Raw genomic sequence first — 16,979 nt, 5'->3', positions numbered from 1 at the left:
AAAAATCTCCGATTTAGATCAAGACGTCTTCATTTTTCGTAGCTCTAGTAGTTACTATTATCGTGTATCTGACGTTTAGATTGATTTTGCTTGCTAAGCTTACCCAAAACGTCAGTATATGAACACCCTTCAGTGACTAGGATGGCCATAGTCGATCTTCGTATCGCCTTTTTCTCCTTAAGAGGACATTGTGACCTACAAACTTTCAACGCGTTCTTTATCATTAAATTCGCCTTCTTATAAACGTCTCAAGATTTGAACATCTTCGAGACTTCTTCCTTGGCTTTAGACAGCATTTCTGCTTCCTCTGCTTTCAACTGTATGCTCATGGTTATTCACCTATTCTTCTACTTCTGACAGCATTAACACTGTGCTGCTTCCACTTAAGAAAATAGATTAATTACCTCTTTTCCAATCACTTATTACGATGATTCGTAGTACCGCAAAACGGAGACCATCTCCTTAGTCTGATGTCAGCTTATGAGCACCAGCTCTAAAGCTGATGATGATTAGTTTAATACTGTTATTTACGTTCGATTTATAATATGGGTCCTCTTGGTTTGATCCTTCACGAAAAAAATTGTTTTCCTTCCGTAGCGTAGCACACCTAGGTACTTAAGTAGCGCCAAATCCCTAACAGCAACGGACGTTTCAGAATATCCTATAGACGTCCTTTTTCGTATACGGAAATTTGGATATCTCTAGGATGTCCTCAGGATATCTATGAATATACCTGATACATCCTATGGATATCCTACTTTCCTGTTATTCCCAGGACAACCGTAGAATATCTTGAAAATCCGAATGCTGTTAGGGATACTTGCACATTTTTTACCCATTAGATACCCACGGTACCCTGGAACCAGTCTCAACCCTCAACATTCTCCCTTTCAAAAATTCCTGTTGCAACTTGTTCGGGGTACCTCACTGAATATTTTCAAACAAGAAAAATCAAAATCCTTCGGGCGCTTTTTTTTAATTTCAATTTTTGTGATTTTAGCGTCAAATTAAAAAAACTGGTTTTTTATAATTATTTAAAGTAAAATTCAACTTCACATGGTCAAATTTTGTTCAAGAAATTATACAAAATCATGATTCCGGTAAAAATTTTCTGTAGAATCAAAATCTGACATTGGCTTTCGAATTTAAAGCACAGGAATCCCAGAAAATACGGAAAACTGTAAATATTCTAAAAACAATCTCACCGTAGCGTCGTTTTTTCCAAATTGTCTGTCAAATTTTATAAAAATAAGAGCAATTTCAAAATTTATCGAAATTTCCCAATAAGTAACAGTTACTTTTTCAAAATTTACAAAACAAAATATTAGGTATAGAATGAACATTTTTTTGTCAGTGATTAAAATTTTGAATTTAAAAGTACCCCGAACAAGTTGCAACAGGAATTTTTGAAAGGGAGAATGTTGAGGGTTGAGATTGGTTCCAGGGTACCGTGATATCGGACATCAGTTATTCCAGTTTGGGGCAATCTATGTCCCTTGTAGTGCTTCTGACACACAAAATTAGGAGAACAGTTGTCCTTAACCCATAGTACAACACTTCTACAATAAATTGCACATCTGATGCACCAAAATTTTTTCCGTATTGTTTTTACGTTCGATTTGTTATTATTGATTGGTTACCTATCAACTTTTGTACCCAAAAATTTAAGAACGTTTCTTGACGTATTTTTTATGCTGAATTAGAATCCATTATTATTAGATTTTCCTTATCACGACAAATTTCAAAATGACAGAAAAAAATAAAAAATCAATTGGATTTGCTTTAAACTTGTTACTGGGGGATTTTTATGGTCGCTATTTACGAATAGGTTTTTGAGCTTGTATCAAATTTTGATGACTGCAAAGTAACATTATCGAATCACGAGTTAAGTTAATCCTACACTGAAAAAAAAGGTTTGGTATTAACAATCAAATGTTTGGTTGGTATTTAAGCAATCAAAATTTTTTTTTGTTGAATCAACAAAATTTTGGTTGTCCCAATCAAACTTTTGTTACAACAAAAATCCTTTTTTTCTAATTTTGGTTGTGTCAAACAAATTTTGATTGAGACAATTAAAATTTTGTTGATTCAACAAACAAATTTTGGTTGCTTAAATACCAACCAAACGTTTGGTTGTTAATACCAAAGACTTTTTTCAGTGTAGGTATATTAATTAAAATACATTATACGTCATTTTTAATAACTTAAAATTATAGGCATCATATTCGTAATCAGTGACACTAAAAACCCCCCAAGTAACGAGTTTCAGGCAAATTGAATCAATTTTTAGAAAATTCGTCCGCCATATTAGATTCGCCATTTTGAATTTTGAAAAACTGACTTCAAATTCGTAATCAGCAACTTCAAACAATTATGTTTAAATTTTATTTTGCATCGACATTTACGATTGTTAACAGGAACCAATGAAAATTTTGCCTGATAATTTCAGGGGTTTCCTAAAATTTCATGAGAGTTGCGCTTAAACCCCTACTTGCTTAGGAATAAATTATAAAGGAGTTTACTAAATTTTTTTAGCAGCATCAGCTATTTGCTGAATTTGGTACTCCGTGGATTACAATAGAAATTATTATTATTATTATTATTATTATTATTATTATTATTATTATTATTATTATTATTATTATTATTATTATTATTATTATTATTATCCGGACATTATAAAACGGTTATTCAAGCATTAAAAATAACACTGGAATTCTATCATTACAGATTGGTCTGGTAATCAGCAATGAAATATTTTCAAAATTAGATTGTCACCTACAAATAACGAGTCCTAAACAATGGTAGATATCGACAGATTACAACATTACTTGTCAATTAGTTTATAGAACATGCACAAGTTTAAATTACATTATTCTATTTCAATAAACATTTCTCTTTATAAATTTATTTACAATCAATTTTAGCCTTGAAACTATGAACTTAAAATAATTATTATCAAGTTAGGAAAAATATTAAAAATCAGTAGATAGTTATATCACTATTACGCATATATATTTTGTAGTGTTAAATTGGCTTTTTTTAATTCATCGAATTTCGCTTGAAACTCGTTACTGTTACTCAAGGGTTATCGGGATCGTTGATTACAAATCCGATGTCAGTTTTTCAATATCTCTTTAAATAAAATTTTCCATTTGAAAAAAAATCCCTTAGGCTCGACTAATTATCTATGAAAAATTGACTGTTACCTAATTTTTATAATTCCCTATAGATTACTTTGAAAACAAAATTTTTCCAATAAAACATATTGAACATATCAAATTCTTCATTATTTCTTAAGAATAATAAATCATTTAAAGTTTTGTATTTTGTATTATTGAACGAAAATTAATATCAAGTTTTTTCATAAATGTAAAATAAAAAAAAAAGGTTTCAAAAAAATAGTATTATTTATTAAACCGTATTTGACAATTTTTTTCAAAGTTATGGAATACGAGACTAAAAATAACTTCTATGTTGCCCTTATGAAAAAAATAAATATACATACTCTGTAGTTAGATGCAATGTTTGTTTAAAAAAAAAATGTATTGATGACATAAAATGTTTACATGAAGGACCATTGATGAAAAGTAAAAATGTTTATCGATATACAAACCCCTGACTATTATAAAGAAACGTTTCGAATTGATGAAAACGAAACGAAAAAGCTTTCAGGAAGTGTTTTTTGAAATTTTACGTTTTTTTTTTTTATTTTTATTTGTCAAATATCAAATTTACAAAAAGCTCTCAAGCCACAAGCTGGAAGCTTTAGGAAGAAGCATTTGACAGGTGACTAGCTTGACTTTATCCATAGTAGTATGTATGTACATATAAATACATATATATATATAGTTGTGGAGAGTGGATGTAGAATTGACCAAGGGATGAAACGAGCAGAGAAAAAGAGAGAGAAAGAGAGAGTGGGACACAGAGGGTAGCGCGCACTCTTCACTGGGAAAATATTTCTCGATTCCTGCGACTACAGTAGTGGGGGATTCGCATATACCCTTAAGTTGCATGATACTAAAACTTCAGTCTCACGCGACACGCGCAACCCTCCAGTTGCATTTTGAACACAATATTCATTATGATCATGATGATGAACGTGCTACGTGTTTTTAGTGTTAACAGATCCGGTTTCGTGCTTCTTTTATTGCTCTCAACTTTTCTTGGAAAGATTACATCGGAACCAATTGGTGAGTGGAACAAAAATAAAATCATTTTTTTATTTTTGCTATTCAAAAAAAAATTCTAAAATAATTTTATAACCCTCTTAATGACAACTAAAAAACAAATTTTAAAATTGAAAAAATAAATTTTAATTAATTTTAGATTAGAATTTATTTTTTTCCAGACGACCACGAGGATAACCAATTAATTTACAATAAAATCATATAACAATATAATAAATACAATAAACATACATATATATAATAATATAATCACAAACAAAATAAAGTACGATGAAATTAACAGGGAAGAAAAAAATTGGTACCATAATTTTACACCAACTTTGGTATCAATATCAGGTGATTTTAAATACATTCTGTAATTCTAAATCCAATTCTAAAATGAACAACTTGTAAAAACTGTGCTGTAAACATGTTTCCAACAGGCAAGTTAGGACAAATCACAAAACAATCTGTTTTCTTCACACAAAAACAATTCCCGTGCACCAAACAGTTTTGTTTTGTACACAAGTTCGATTTGTGTATTTCCCAAAATCATCTGTTTTGTGGAGACTACAACTGCAATTTGTAAATAACACAATAAATTTTTTTTCATATATTTTATGACGATTTTAATTAATTTTTTTTTAAAGATTTTGAAATTGACGAAATGATTATTAATTTTACAATTTTGGATGTCCAACTTGTTACGAATTTGATTTTCTAAAGAGAAATTCGCGTGCAACAAACAGTTTTGTTTTGTACACAAGTCCGATTTGTGTATTTCCCAAAATCATCTGTTTTGTGGAGACTACAACTACAGTTTGTAGATAACACATGTGATCCTGTAGATAACACAATAAATTTTTTTCCATTTATTTTATGACGATTTTAATTAATTTTTTTTAAAGATTTTGAAATTGATGAAATCATTATTAATTTTACAATTTTGGATGTCCAACTTGTTACTAATTTGATTTTCTAAAGAGAAAATCTGTGGATTTTGAAACGGAGGAATATTATTAAAAAATCATTATCTAAATGTCTTCGTTTTATTTTCCTTATTATTAAAACAGCTTTGACGATAAAGGCTTAAATAATATCTATACCTTATTATATTTATTTATGAAAATCTATGTTTCTAAAGATATATAAAAAATAAAATTCGTATGCAATAAATAATTTAAAAACATATTATATTTAAATTAAATTTAATATTTTCACGTGGGATAATGCAACTAAACTAATTTGGTAACCCTATATATATACTCAAATTTAACTTAGAATATCAAGCTAGTTTTGTTTAACGAACAACATTTCATATTTAGATTCATATTCTATATATTAACAAAACATAATTTTGTTTCATAATATTTTTAATTTCATATGGAAATATTTTATAACTAATAATAATAAAAAAAAAACTAAACAAAATATTGTAAATCCTTTGATTAGAATGAAACATCAGCTAATTATTGAAATTCACAATTTTTGGTCACCAATTTCATTAAATTCTGTTAAGTTTTTTTTTTTTTTTTTTTTTTTTTTGTTTGTTTATACATAAATATGGAAGAAAATTAAATTTTATAATTATACATATGAATAGGTATTGTTCGAGTAAAATTATATGCTGCGTGAAAAATACTGTTAACTTTTTAAGACAGAATTTTATGAATGCTCGCTATAAAATGCAAAATTATGATAATTCTCTCATAAATTTTATAAGACACGTTTTGAGATTGTGTGAAAGTGTAAAATGAAATGAAAAATTTGTTTCGTTTTTCTTTCTAAAAAAAAAAAAATAAAATAAAATTTAATAAGATTTTTTTGTATGCTCAATTATTTTTTCAAGATGAAATAATTCAAAGCGTGTATTAAATATAACGCACTTATTTTGTATAATTAATTTCTGAAATTAAAATAACTCGAATATTCTGAAACTGAATTTTTATGAAAATTAACTGTAAGTCAGAAGATCGAAAAACTACAAAAATATAGAATAAAAGTAAAAAGAATATAAACGGCGCTATTCTGCTATTTAGTTTAATTTAGTCGTCTAGGTTGTCTTCAGTAAGAAAAGCTCACAATTCGAAGAAATTGTCGTACAATTCCTCCCGAAGAATACCGTAATTCCTCCAGAAGTGGACACCAAGACACGTCTTTAGGATGACTTTAGAACATTTCAAAGTGTCCTGGAACATTGCGTCAATGTTCCGAAGACATAAAAAGAGACGAATTAAAGACGCCCAAAGTATGTTCCAAACATGTCTAGAGAATGTTCCAAATATATCTTGAGAATGTACCAAACACGTGCTGAACATGTCCAAGGAAAACCGCCTTTTAATACCCTCAACATATCAGAAAAAATTTACTGAAAATTTCCAAAATCTTTGATAATTGAAATGAATATTACATTGAAATGATGTATACTTAAAAGCTTAACGTGAGCCTAATTTACAGGGTATTTAGGTCTAAGACACCGATCAATCCATGCCACTAAAGATCCAAATAAACAAAAAAAGTGTATCGCGATTACTGGTCCTTATTTCTAAAATTCTTTCTTCTAATAAAAAAAATTACGTAATTATAAAAAAATTTATTTTTAATATTTTATTTTATATAAAAATTTCGTTCTAATTAATTTAATTTTCATTTTTAGGTTAAGTGTGCAAAATGGAATTCGTTATAATAACTTTCGAAGCGTTTATATATTCCTCCATGTTCTATTTTCGGAGAAGCTGCAATACTTCTTCATTCAATATTTTTGAATAATAATAATTAATATTTACTTACTAATATAGTATTGCAATTAACAAAACTTTTCCACAGTTAACCTTTTAACGCTAAGTAAAATTGTCGTCACGCTGCAATGCCGCAGTTGAATACGGGGTTTACACGCACGGACTTGCTAATTCTTAGCTGTAGCAGCTAAGGTTTAAATTAAAGCTAATATACTTTTCATCAAATAAAGCAAATATCTATTAGCTGCAATAGGATATAATTGCTGTATCATCAAAATCGTTAGCACAACCAGCTAATTGATTACAGCTAATGCATATTTGCTGCTACAGCTAAATCATTTTTCTCCTTGCACCAAAAGTTGTAAATAAAATTAATTTACCTTTAATCTGCGATGCCTGCATCATATATTTAGCTGTCCTTCTGGCACTGAGGTAGGCCTCATCTGAAGTTTTTTGTGTGGCTTTGAGCTTTGATATTTTTTACATAAAATAATTCCAAAAACAAATTTTATGATTAAAATTATATTCTATACCCTTTCAAGTACCAATTAAGAAAAAAAAATCATCTTTTTATGAGATCGAAAGTGTTACTCCCCCTTAATGAACAATATCTTGAGGTTATAAAAATTTAATATTTGGGGCTTTTTATTTTAGGCACATTGATATACATTTTATATTATGTCATAAAATATGTTAATATAGATACATTACATTAACAGGATAAATATTTATATTTGCTTATATATGATTTTTGTTTGACTATGCTGAAAATTGTTTGAATCCGTTAAAAGGATTTTGAACAATGAAGCTTTCACTCGTCCTACATGACATATCTTTTGTATTTACTTTACATTTAATTATAGTTTTCTCACAAAAAAAATGGTCCACATAAAAAGAACTCACTATTTTTATATTAATTTAAAATATTTTTTATTAAAATATTTTAAATCAAAATATTTTATTAACATATCTAAATTAGGGGGAAAAAAATTGCAATTTATTTCTATTTTCAATTTCAATTAAATATAAAATAATTATAATTCCATGTAATGTTCATAAGATAATAGGTTTCAAATTATGGAAGTTTAATTTTAAATAACTTTAAAATAATAATTGCTTCTTTTTATCCTTGTTAATATATATACCTATGGTAATAGTATTTTACAGGTCATTTTGAAAATAGGTCATTTCCTTTTTGTTAATAACACACATTCAGATGTGAGCTTTTCATCTTTTATAAACTCGCGAATCATAATGCGAGAGATTTGATATTAAAGATCCCCTGGAAATACACGCGCTTTTGCGAACATTGCACCATGTAGAATAGCAGGTTATATGGCAAAAAAAAAGTTTTAAATCTTCACTTTCTATATTCATTTTACACCAAAAGGCTTAACACGGGACTTTAAGAGCATTATATAAAGTCTCAAGCTCAGTTTGACCAAGATTGTTGTTAAATACTTTAGAAATATGCTAAAAATATAGTTTAAAGATTAAAGAGACTAAAAGTTTACGATTAAATCACATTGTTACAAAAAAAAAGTTAAAATTTTCTTATACTTAAAAAAAGAAACAAAAAAAAATTTACACCTTGATTAATGATGAAGTACATAATGTAGGGTAAAAGAAAAGCTGATAAAAACGCTAGAGAAAGAGAGAGAGAGAGAGGGAGAGAGAGAAATGATTAAATTAGTCGATTCACAAGAGTAACAGGTGGATTTATTTCTAGAAATTATTATTCATTGTTGCATGATTTGCATTAAAATGAGTTGCATTTTAATGAGAAATGAGAATTTTGTGATTAATATCATTTTCGTGCAAAGTGATTTTTGTATGAAAAGTATTTTCATTTCTTGTTATTTTTTTCATTCTTTAAGAATGAAATTAATTATACATTGAAATTAAATTTAGAATCTAAAAATAGTTGAAAGTGTTGAAATATTGAATAGCTTTTAAGATTTAAGAATTTGAATAATTAACTAAGTTTAAACGATGTCAAATTACTCAACTTTTTTAGTATATTTATTTTAAAAAAGATTTTTCTGCAATGTATCAAATATTTGAAAAAATTTTATATAAAATTATTTATTTACAAAAATTTTATAAAATAATTTCAATAATATTTATTGCATTTTTTTGCGGAAAAAAAATATAAACAGATTTCAATGATTTAATAAGATAAAAATAACAGCTTTATTAATTTGTTAACATTATTGAGAACCCGTATATCCGTTCCTCCGTAAACAATTTAAAAATAATACTACTTTTTTTAATAAATTGAATACCTTTATTTAAAAATAAATTTGGATATTGATGATCGTGATTGCATTTTTTCATTTATTAGGCAATATTAAATACTATTGGTATTTGTTCATCAATTAAATTGACTTTTTTTTATTAATTTAAAGCTATCCAATTTCAGAGATTTCAATTTGAAAATTTATAATAAAGTTTTTATTTATATATGTTATATTATTATTTAAAAAATAAGTAATCATTTTTTTCCATATTTAAAAAATTTTTTAATACCCGGGATGAGTAATTTAAGTTCTGGTCTATCCACTAAAAATCACACCCTTTGACTGAACTAATTTTTACACTATGGAACTGTCGTCAAGCTTTAAATTACGTAGGTGAAAATCCCTGATGGGATCTCGCTACCACGAGCTTTGTCATTGCAGATTTTTCGGGCCTATTTATTCTTCGTTCATGAGAGAGTCTTCTTGGACTTTTCAAGGGTCGTCCTGAAGACACTGCATCCTCCGATGCCTGCGATATGGCTAATGTTACATACTTTTCTCTACATAAAAAGCAGGTTGGGCTTCTACTGCAGTTTGCAAACTTATGATCGTCTTCATCGCACTTAAAGCACACAGTCGATCTGTCCGCTACTTTACAAACTCTTCCTATGTGGCCGTACGCCAAGCACTGGTGGCATCGAACTATCAACTCCCTTTTTTTTATTGGTCAACACATAAAGCCAATCCTTCTGCGTCCAAATTTTTACAGCCTGTCCGCCTCCTCTGGGTCGATGACTACAACCGCGAATTTCATTCCTCGTTGGTTGGGTTCTAGGCTTCTTGAGCACTTCCGCTAACGCTTGCTGGAAATCGTCTTCCTGGGTAATGCAATCCAGGTCGCGGATCTCCATCGTGATTCGTCGATACACAATCTGCACCTTCCCCATGCTTCCAACCACTTTGGTGACCACAACGGTGAATGTCTCCTCATTGGAGTATTCTCCGATTTTGATCAGAAGATCTCCCTCTCTTGTAGGCCTTGTATCCACGAGCTGCGTGTTGCTGACTATCGGAATCACTTTCCTCCAAAGTTAGCTCAGTACGTCGGCATACGTTGTTCCTGTTGCTACTCGAATCACCATTGTAGATCATCGCTTTTTTCTTACTGGTTTGCTTCTTCGGTGTTATCGACACCTTCGCAATCTTTTTGACAAGAAGTGCCTCCTCTTCCTCGCCTCGTTCTTCGTTTCTGCGGTTCTATGACTGCACTCCGAAGCCGCCTTTCATGGATACGCTCTCCTTTCCTGTTTCGGTCTTCTCAGTTCACCTCCGCATTGCCTATAGCCACTAAGGTTGCTATCACCATCATCTGCTACGGCGCGCTTTGTCTTCGCCTCACTGACAAGATACTGAAGAGTCTTAAGTCCGTTGTCAATAGTCATGTTGATATTCTTCTAAACTTTGCAAGACTTTACCATCTTGGCGATCTCCTCTTCGATCCTCTGAAGACACTCAGCTTCCTCCTGCATAATAACATTTCTCGCGTTCTTCTTCAATTGTCTAGGTCAGACGGAATCAAACTTCTTTCGCTGCTGACACTAAAAACGCTTGAAAAGCTTCCTCTTCTACTTCAAAGTCTTTCCAAAGGAACCTTAAGAAACTGTGTGCCTCATTGTCCATCTTCCTTGTGGCATTGAATGCTGCAGTATCCAATGTGTCCAATACTGCAGAACTGTTGTCGCTGGATTTCGACGCTCGGAAGAAAACTTGCTCACTTACAGCAGCGCCAGCACTGGGGTATCCTTCCTCTTCACCGTGAACGTTCTTATTTAATCCTTTGCTTTCCATATACATTTTTCTTCTTACCTTACATCTTAGTTTTTGAAAGCCCTTTAGTAAAAAGCCCCACCACCACGAAAAGGTCTACAAAAAATTTACAAGACTCTTGGTAGCGGACAACCATCGGCATGAACTATTATTTACTTACTGTTATAACTATTACTATTATTATCAAAACTGAAAATATAAAACATTTACTGTTTTTTGTAACATTTTTGTTAAGGGAGAAAAAAATTAAGGACGATTTTTTATTGGGACAATTGTTAATTAAAATTTATTTATAAATACATCACAGTGACGTAAAAGTACATGGAAAAGAAATGAATATTTTAAATTTTAATCATTTTATTGAATTGGATATATAAAAATTGTGTTTTACCGGTGATATTTACTTTATACCGTTTTATGTATCTATACATATAATAAAAATTTAAACGTTAAGCTGCGATTTGCAATTTGCAGCAATGAAAATCATATTATCGTTAAAATCCCAAGTTAATGGGTCAATATGAAGTGAATATCTGTAGACTTCAATTACAGATATTTACAGTTTGATAGAGAGATTTTCCTGCACATGTATATATATATATATGTGCGTGTGTGATATCCCAATAGTGCAATTAGTCCGGAATCAACATGACACCTTTACTCGATTTACAAAGCTTAGTAAATTTAGGATGTCCTTTTCGTTAACGTTAAAATAATATTGTTTGAAAATATTAATTTATTTTTTTTTTTGTAAAATTTAGACGTTAAATAATAACTTTGAAATAAAATAAATTTTTTTTTTGTTATTTTGTTTGTAGATAAATTGTGACAGTGAATAAATGGAATTTCAGTATGTGACAAGTGACAGAGATAATTAAGTTAAAAAGTCCTTTATGTAAAACAAACATTACAAAGTGCTTGTTCACTATAGTTAAATAATATATACAATGTTTGTGATTTTTTTCTAGTATGGTATTTAAAATTTTCCATTATTTTAGTTTATTTAATTAAGAGATTGACAAAGTGTAATAAATCAATTGCATTAGTTTTAAAAGTAATGTATTCACTACTCACATAAAATAATTCTCAGTTTTAAGGCACGTTTAGAATTTTAGTTAATGTAAAATATTTAAAACAATTTTATGATGTGTTGTAGACTTAGTTTTAAAATCAGAATTAAGCATAATAACATATTGTAGGTAATTATTAGATTTTACTGATTTTAGGATTACATACAGAACTTTGTTATGATAAAATATTAAAATTATATTTTTAGAATTTTGTTAGACATAGTTTTAGGATCAGGATTATGGAGAATTTAATAAATTTAGTAGAATTTAGTATCGGATTTTAATCTTTGGTTAATGTAAAATATCAAGAGCATTGTTAGGCCTAGTTTTAGGATTAATTTATTATAGAATTAGAATTAATAAAAATCGTTTCCGGTAATTTTACCGAATCCAATTTTTTTTTTTCCACCGAACCCTATTTTACTTATCAGGATTTAGTTCAACGTTTTATAACTCTGTTTATACTATAATAAAAAATCTTCAAACAAATTTTTAGTTTTTAAAATTAGTGTTGTATACCATATATTAATGAAGTGGATGAACGCGTGGAAGGATTAATTTAACCAAACACGTTAATTTTCCATGTATAACGATGTAAGCAAGGAAGAGAGCCTTGGTTTCAGATTTACGTAGATTGGGTGTTTAATTTTATGTCTCAAAATAGCGCTATTTCTTTCTCTTCTTTTTTTTTTTTGCCTCGTTCACGATGTTTTTTCCAAATTAGCGTGAACACCGCGATACTATCGGTTTATTACACTATGCAAGGCGTTAACGACCTTTTTTTTCCTCGCAAAATTTAGTTCAATGATGCCCATGAAAGAAGGAACAACAAAAAAAGTGTATTCGTGATCGTACTCCATTGGAAGTGTAAGCTTCATATAAAATGATAATATACGAAATGTTTGCTTTATAAGGATTGAGATTAAAATGCAATTAAATTTTCCTGGTAGATGTGTTTATAACTAGATATTAAAATGTTCATTTTCATATACATATATAAATATATATATATATATATATATATATATTTTTTTTTTTATTGATTAATGTATAGTAGCTCTCGCTATGAGACTTGCTATATTTGCATTATTGAATACAGAAATATTAGTAATACTGAATTGTAGAGTGTACGTGTTGTAGATATCAGGCTTCTTTCATTCTTTTCTCTCTGTACCTTAGCTTCTCAATAATATATGTCTTCAATATATAAAACTCGAACTTGACATGTACTGTAGAATGGCCTTTTTAAATAAATTTATTCATTTTATGAAAATGGTAATTTAAAGATATTTTTTTTTTTTACTAAAATAATAATAAAAATCACTGGATGAATTTTTTTTTGTTCATTTCATAAACACTTTGCTTCCTTATAGAGATGAGTCAATAAAATAGATGCAATATATTAAAATAATTTAATAACTTTAATATTTTTTTTAAATTTTGAAACGTCAATAATTTTTTTTTCCAAATTTGACTCGTTATTTTTCAAAATATATAATTTTTTTGTAAGTACAACTATTGTACCTACTTTTTAAAAAGCATTACATCTTAGTAAATAGTTTAATTTTTACAAAAAAATTTTTAAAAAATTACAATAGTTATCAATATTTAAATAAATGAAATTCAATTTTGCATTTTACCACTTTTCATTTTGCAAAATAAATTCCTGTTTTAAAATCACCAATATTGCACTATTCTTTTCTAGCATGAACCCTAATAATAATTTTAGACGTTCAAAATTGAAAAAAAAATTTTTAAACAATTTGTTATAAACAAATGAACAAATTGTACAATTTTAATTAAAAAAATAACGCCATTCGATTCTATGGGAAAATTCACTAAAGAAACATGTATTACTTTAATTTGTTTATAAAGTTACATTGTTGTAAAAATTTTATAAACAATTACAATGAACTTATACTCGTTATACTCCTGATTTTATTTCAAAGTTATTATATTATTATACAGCCATGAAAGCACCTATTGGAATCCTAGCATGAGCCCTTATAATAATTTTTAACTTTAAGAAATTAAAAAAAAAAATTTTAACAATTTGTTATAAACAAATTAACAAATTGTCAAATTTTAATAAAACTAATAACGCTATTCGATTCTACGTAAAAAAATTACTACGGAAACATGTATCAGTTGAATATGTTTTATAAAGTTACACTGTTGTAAAAATGTTATAAAATAAAATGAACACGAGAATAAGTTCATTTTAATTGTTTATAACATTTTTACAACAATGTAACTTCATAAAAATATTCAAGCGATACATATTCCACTAGTAATTTTTCACTTAGAATTGAATGGCGTTATAAGTTTTTTTTAAAAAATTCACAATTTGTTTCTTTGTTTATATTCTTATAAAATTTGTTTATAACAAATTGTTCAAAAAAATTTTTTCGTGAAATTTTTAACGGCAATAGTTATAATAATAATTGAACGTCGTTATTAGTTTTTTTTGTTTAAATTTGACAATTTGTTCATTTGCTTAGAACAAATTGTTTAAACAATTTATTTTTTTTTGGTATTTTCAACGTTTAAAATTATTATTACGGATCATGTCTGGATCCTAATAGTGGTTTTTTTAATATCTGCTTGTCTATGACTATGGGTATTAAATGGGTTAATGGTTTTTGTTTTAAATAAAAGGCAAAAAAAATTTATTTATTTACTTATAAACAATTATTAAATCAGTAGTGTCATTGGCATTTTATAATACAGATAAAAGGTTTTCCCAATATTTAATCATTTTTTTTTTGTAGAACGCAACAATTTTATTATTCACAAACAAATTGTATACGAAATAATTAATTAATAGTAATTTTTTTATAAACAATATTAGTTAACAAATGCATAACTTTCTCTATTTTAAAGATCCAACCCTCACAACAAAAGGATATTCAGGATATCCTTGGGACGTCCTGGGGATATCGATTTGTTTTCGGCGGTTTGGATATCCCTGGGATATCTTAGAGATGTCCATGGATATCCAGAGGATATCTTAGGGATATCCGAATCGCCAAAAGCAAATCGATATCCCCAGGACGTCCTAGGGATATCCTGAATATCCTTGTGTTGTGAGGGAAAGTTCGTTTTTGATTCTTAGGTTTTAAAATAAACTAAAATTTTTTAAATTATAATTTTTTGCGTTCTTTGTTAACTCAGTGATTATTTTTTAAACAAAATATTAATTAACAAATGCATAACATTATTAATTTTAATAATCTAGAGTTAGTTTTAGATTTTATAAGCATAAATAAATTAAAAAATTGTTAATTTATTATTTTCTTTAATTTCTTGTTAATTGTGGTGATTATTTTTTAAATAATATTAAGTAACAAATGCATAAGTTTATTAATTTTTATGTTACATAGTTCGTTTCAGATTTTTTAAGTCGAAATAAACTAAAATTTGTTAAATAATAATTTTTCTTCCTACCTGCAAGGAAAGTATGTCATTTCGGGCATTTAATGCGGGCTGAAAGTATGTGATTTCAGCCCGGAGATACAGTAAGCGGGCGCAAATAACTATACTTGCATTTACTTTTAGTTTGAGTAATTGTTTTATATTATATTATATTATATTATATTATATTATATTATATTATATTATATTATATTATATTATATTATATTATAATTTATGAATTAAAACGTTTTTTAAAATTTGAAAAAAATAATAAATTAAAATTATTGGTTATTATTGAAGAAGTGGAATGAAGTTGGTTAAAAGAGGATTGAAGGTGGAAAGTAATGAATGTAAATGTAAATTCTATCTAACGAGGAAAATGGGATATTTCTTCAGCTGTGGTTTGAACGCAGGAAACTTTAGTTGGCTTTGATTCCTTAGTAGGCTTCACACACAAACACTCTCCAAGTATTTAGGATCATTAACTCGATAGCGTTGCTTTCTTTTCTCTCTCTCTCTCTCTTTCTCTTTTTCTCCCTTATGCTGAAGCTCTTTCTTCACCTGCCGTATGTATGAATATGCAAAAGATAGCACTGAATGTACATTTTCCAAGTGAGCTGTTCGATAAATGAAGCAGCAAAGATAGTGTGGGATGAAATTTCAGAGTTGTTAAAAAAAAGAGAGAGAAAGAAAAGGGAGTAACAGCTGCTGCCTTTTAACTGTCGAAGATAAAAAAAATTTTTTTTTTTTTAATTCTTCCTATATGAATAATTCCTTTATTAAAACTTATTTATTAACTTTTTCAACTTTACTATAGATATAAAAAAAGGTTATATACAATTTATCGAGAAAAAAAAAATTGTTAACTGAATTTTTTATTGTAAAATATACTCGCTGGTTGAATCCCAATAATAAAAGCCGATATTTCGCCAGTACAACGCCATGGTTTTAGTATATAATATATAGGATATGTTTCAACTGGTACAATGCCAACATGTAAATCGATATCCAATAGAATGTTAGTTATTAATTGGTCCTCTATACTATATAATATTCAATAGAATTTTTTTAATTACATCTATGTATGTTCAATTTACATTAAATACGTACTATGCACTATAAAATACATACATTAGAATTTTTTTTTTCTTTTTTTGACTATATTTGAGTGATTTTTCTGGTCGGTATGGTTATATTGAATTGAAATAGAAAAAAAAATATATTCCAAAAGATGAAATTTATTGCCCAACGTGATGTGGAAAAAGATGTGAGTGATTTTAACGAATGTTCATACTGACTGGAGATATAAAGAATTATGAATGCAGAAAAATATGAACGAAACGTGGACATAAAGAAAATTTATTTCAAATATATTGATATCTTCTTCTTTGCTGACCATCTTGAAATGGATCAGTGAATCCAAAAAAAAAAAAAAAATCTCTCTAAAAATATAGAGATAAAGCAGTTACGATGTTAAAAATATAATAATATAAAATCATTTAATTTAGTTAGCCC

The 16,979-nt window shown here is 28.1% G+C and overlaps 1 protein-coding gene across 4 annotated transcripts in view; it reads left to right on the top strand.

Moving 5' to 3' along the window:
* The first annotated feature begins 4,021 nt into the window (after window positions 1-4,021).
* The window catches only part of LOC127290469 (limbic system-associated membrane protein-like), a 167,825-nt gene continuing 154,867 nt past the window's right edge, over window positions 4,022-16,979 (top strand). For all 4 annotated transcript variants that reach the window (XM_051319045.1, XM_051319046.1, XM_051319048.1 and 1 more), the window contains exon 1: window positions 4,022-4,196. In XM_051319045.1, coding sequence (XP_051175002.1) covers window positions 4,088-4,196 — 109 coding nt within the window. In that variant the 5' untranslated portion in view covers window positions 4,022-4,087. The remainder of the gene's footprint in view (window positions 4,197-16,979) is intronic.

This window comes from Leptopilina boulardi, unplaced genomic scaffold (genome assembly GCF_019393585.1).
Source record: "Leptopilina boulardi isolate dan_hultmark-lab unplaced genomic scaffold, ZJU_Lbou_2.1 LbouV2_69, whole genome shotgun sequence".
NCBI lineage: Eukaryota > Metazoa > Arthropoda > Insecta > Hymenoptera > Figitidae > Leptopilina > Leptopilina boulardi.
The sequence above is the reverse complement of the archived record's forward strand: the minus strand, read 5'-3'. Positions and strand labels throughout refer to the sequence as shown.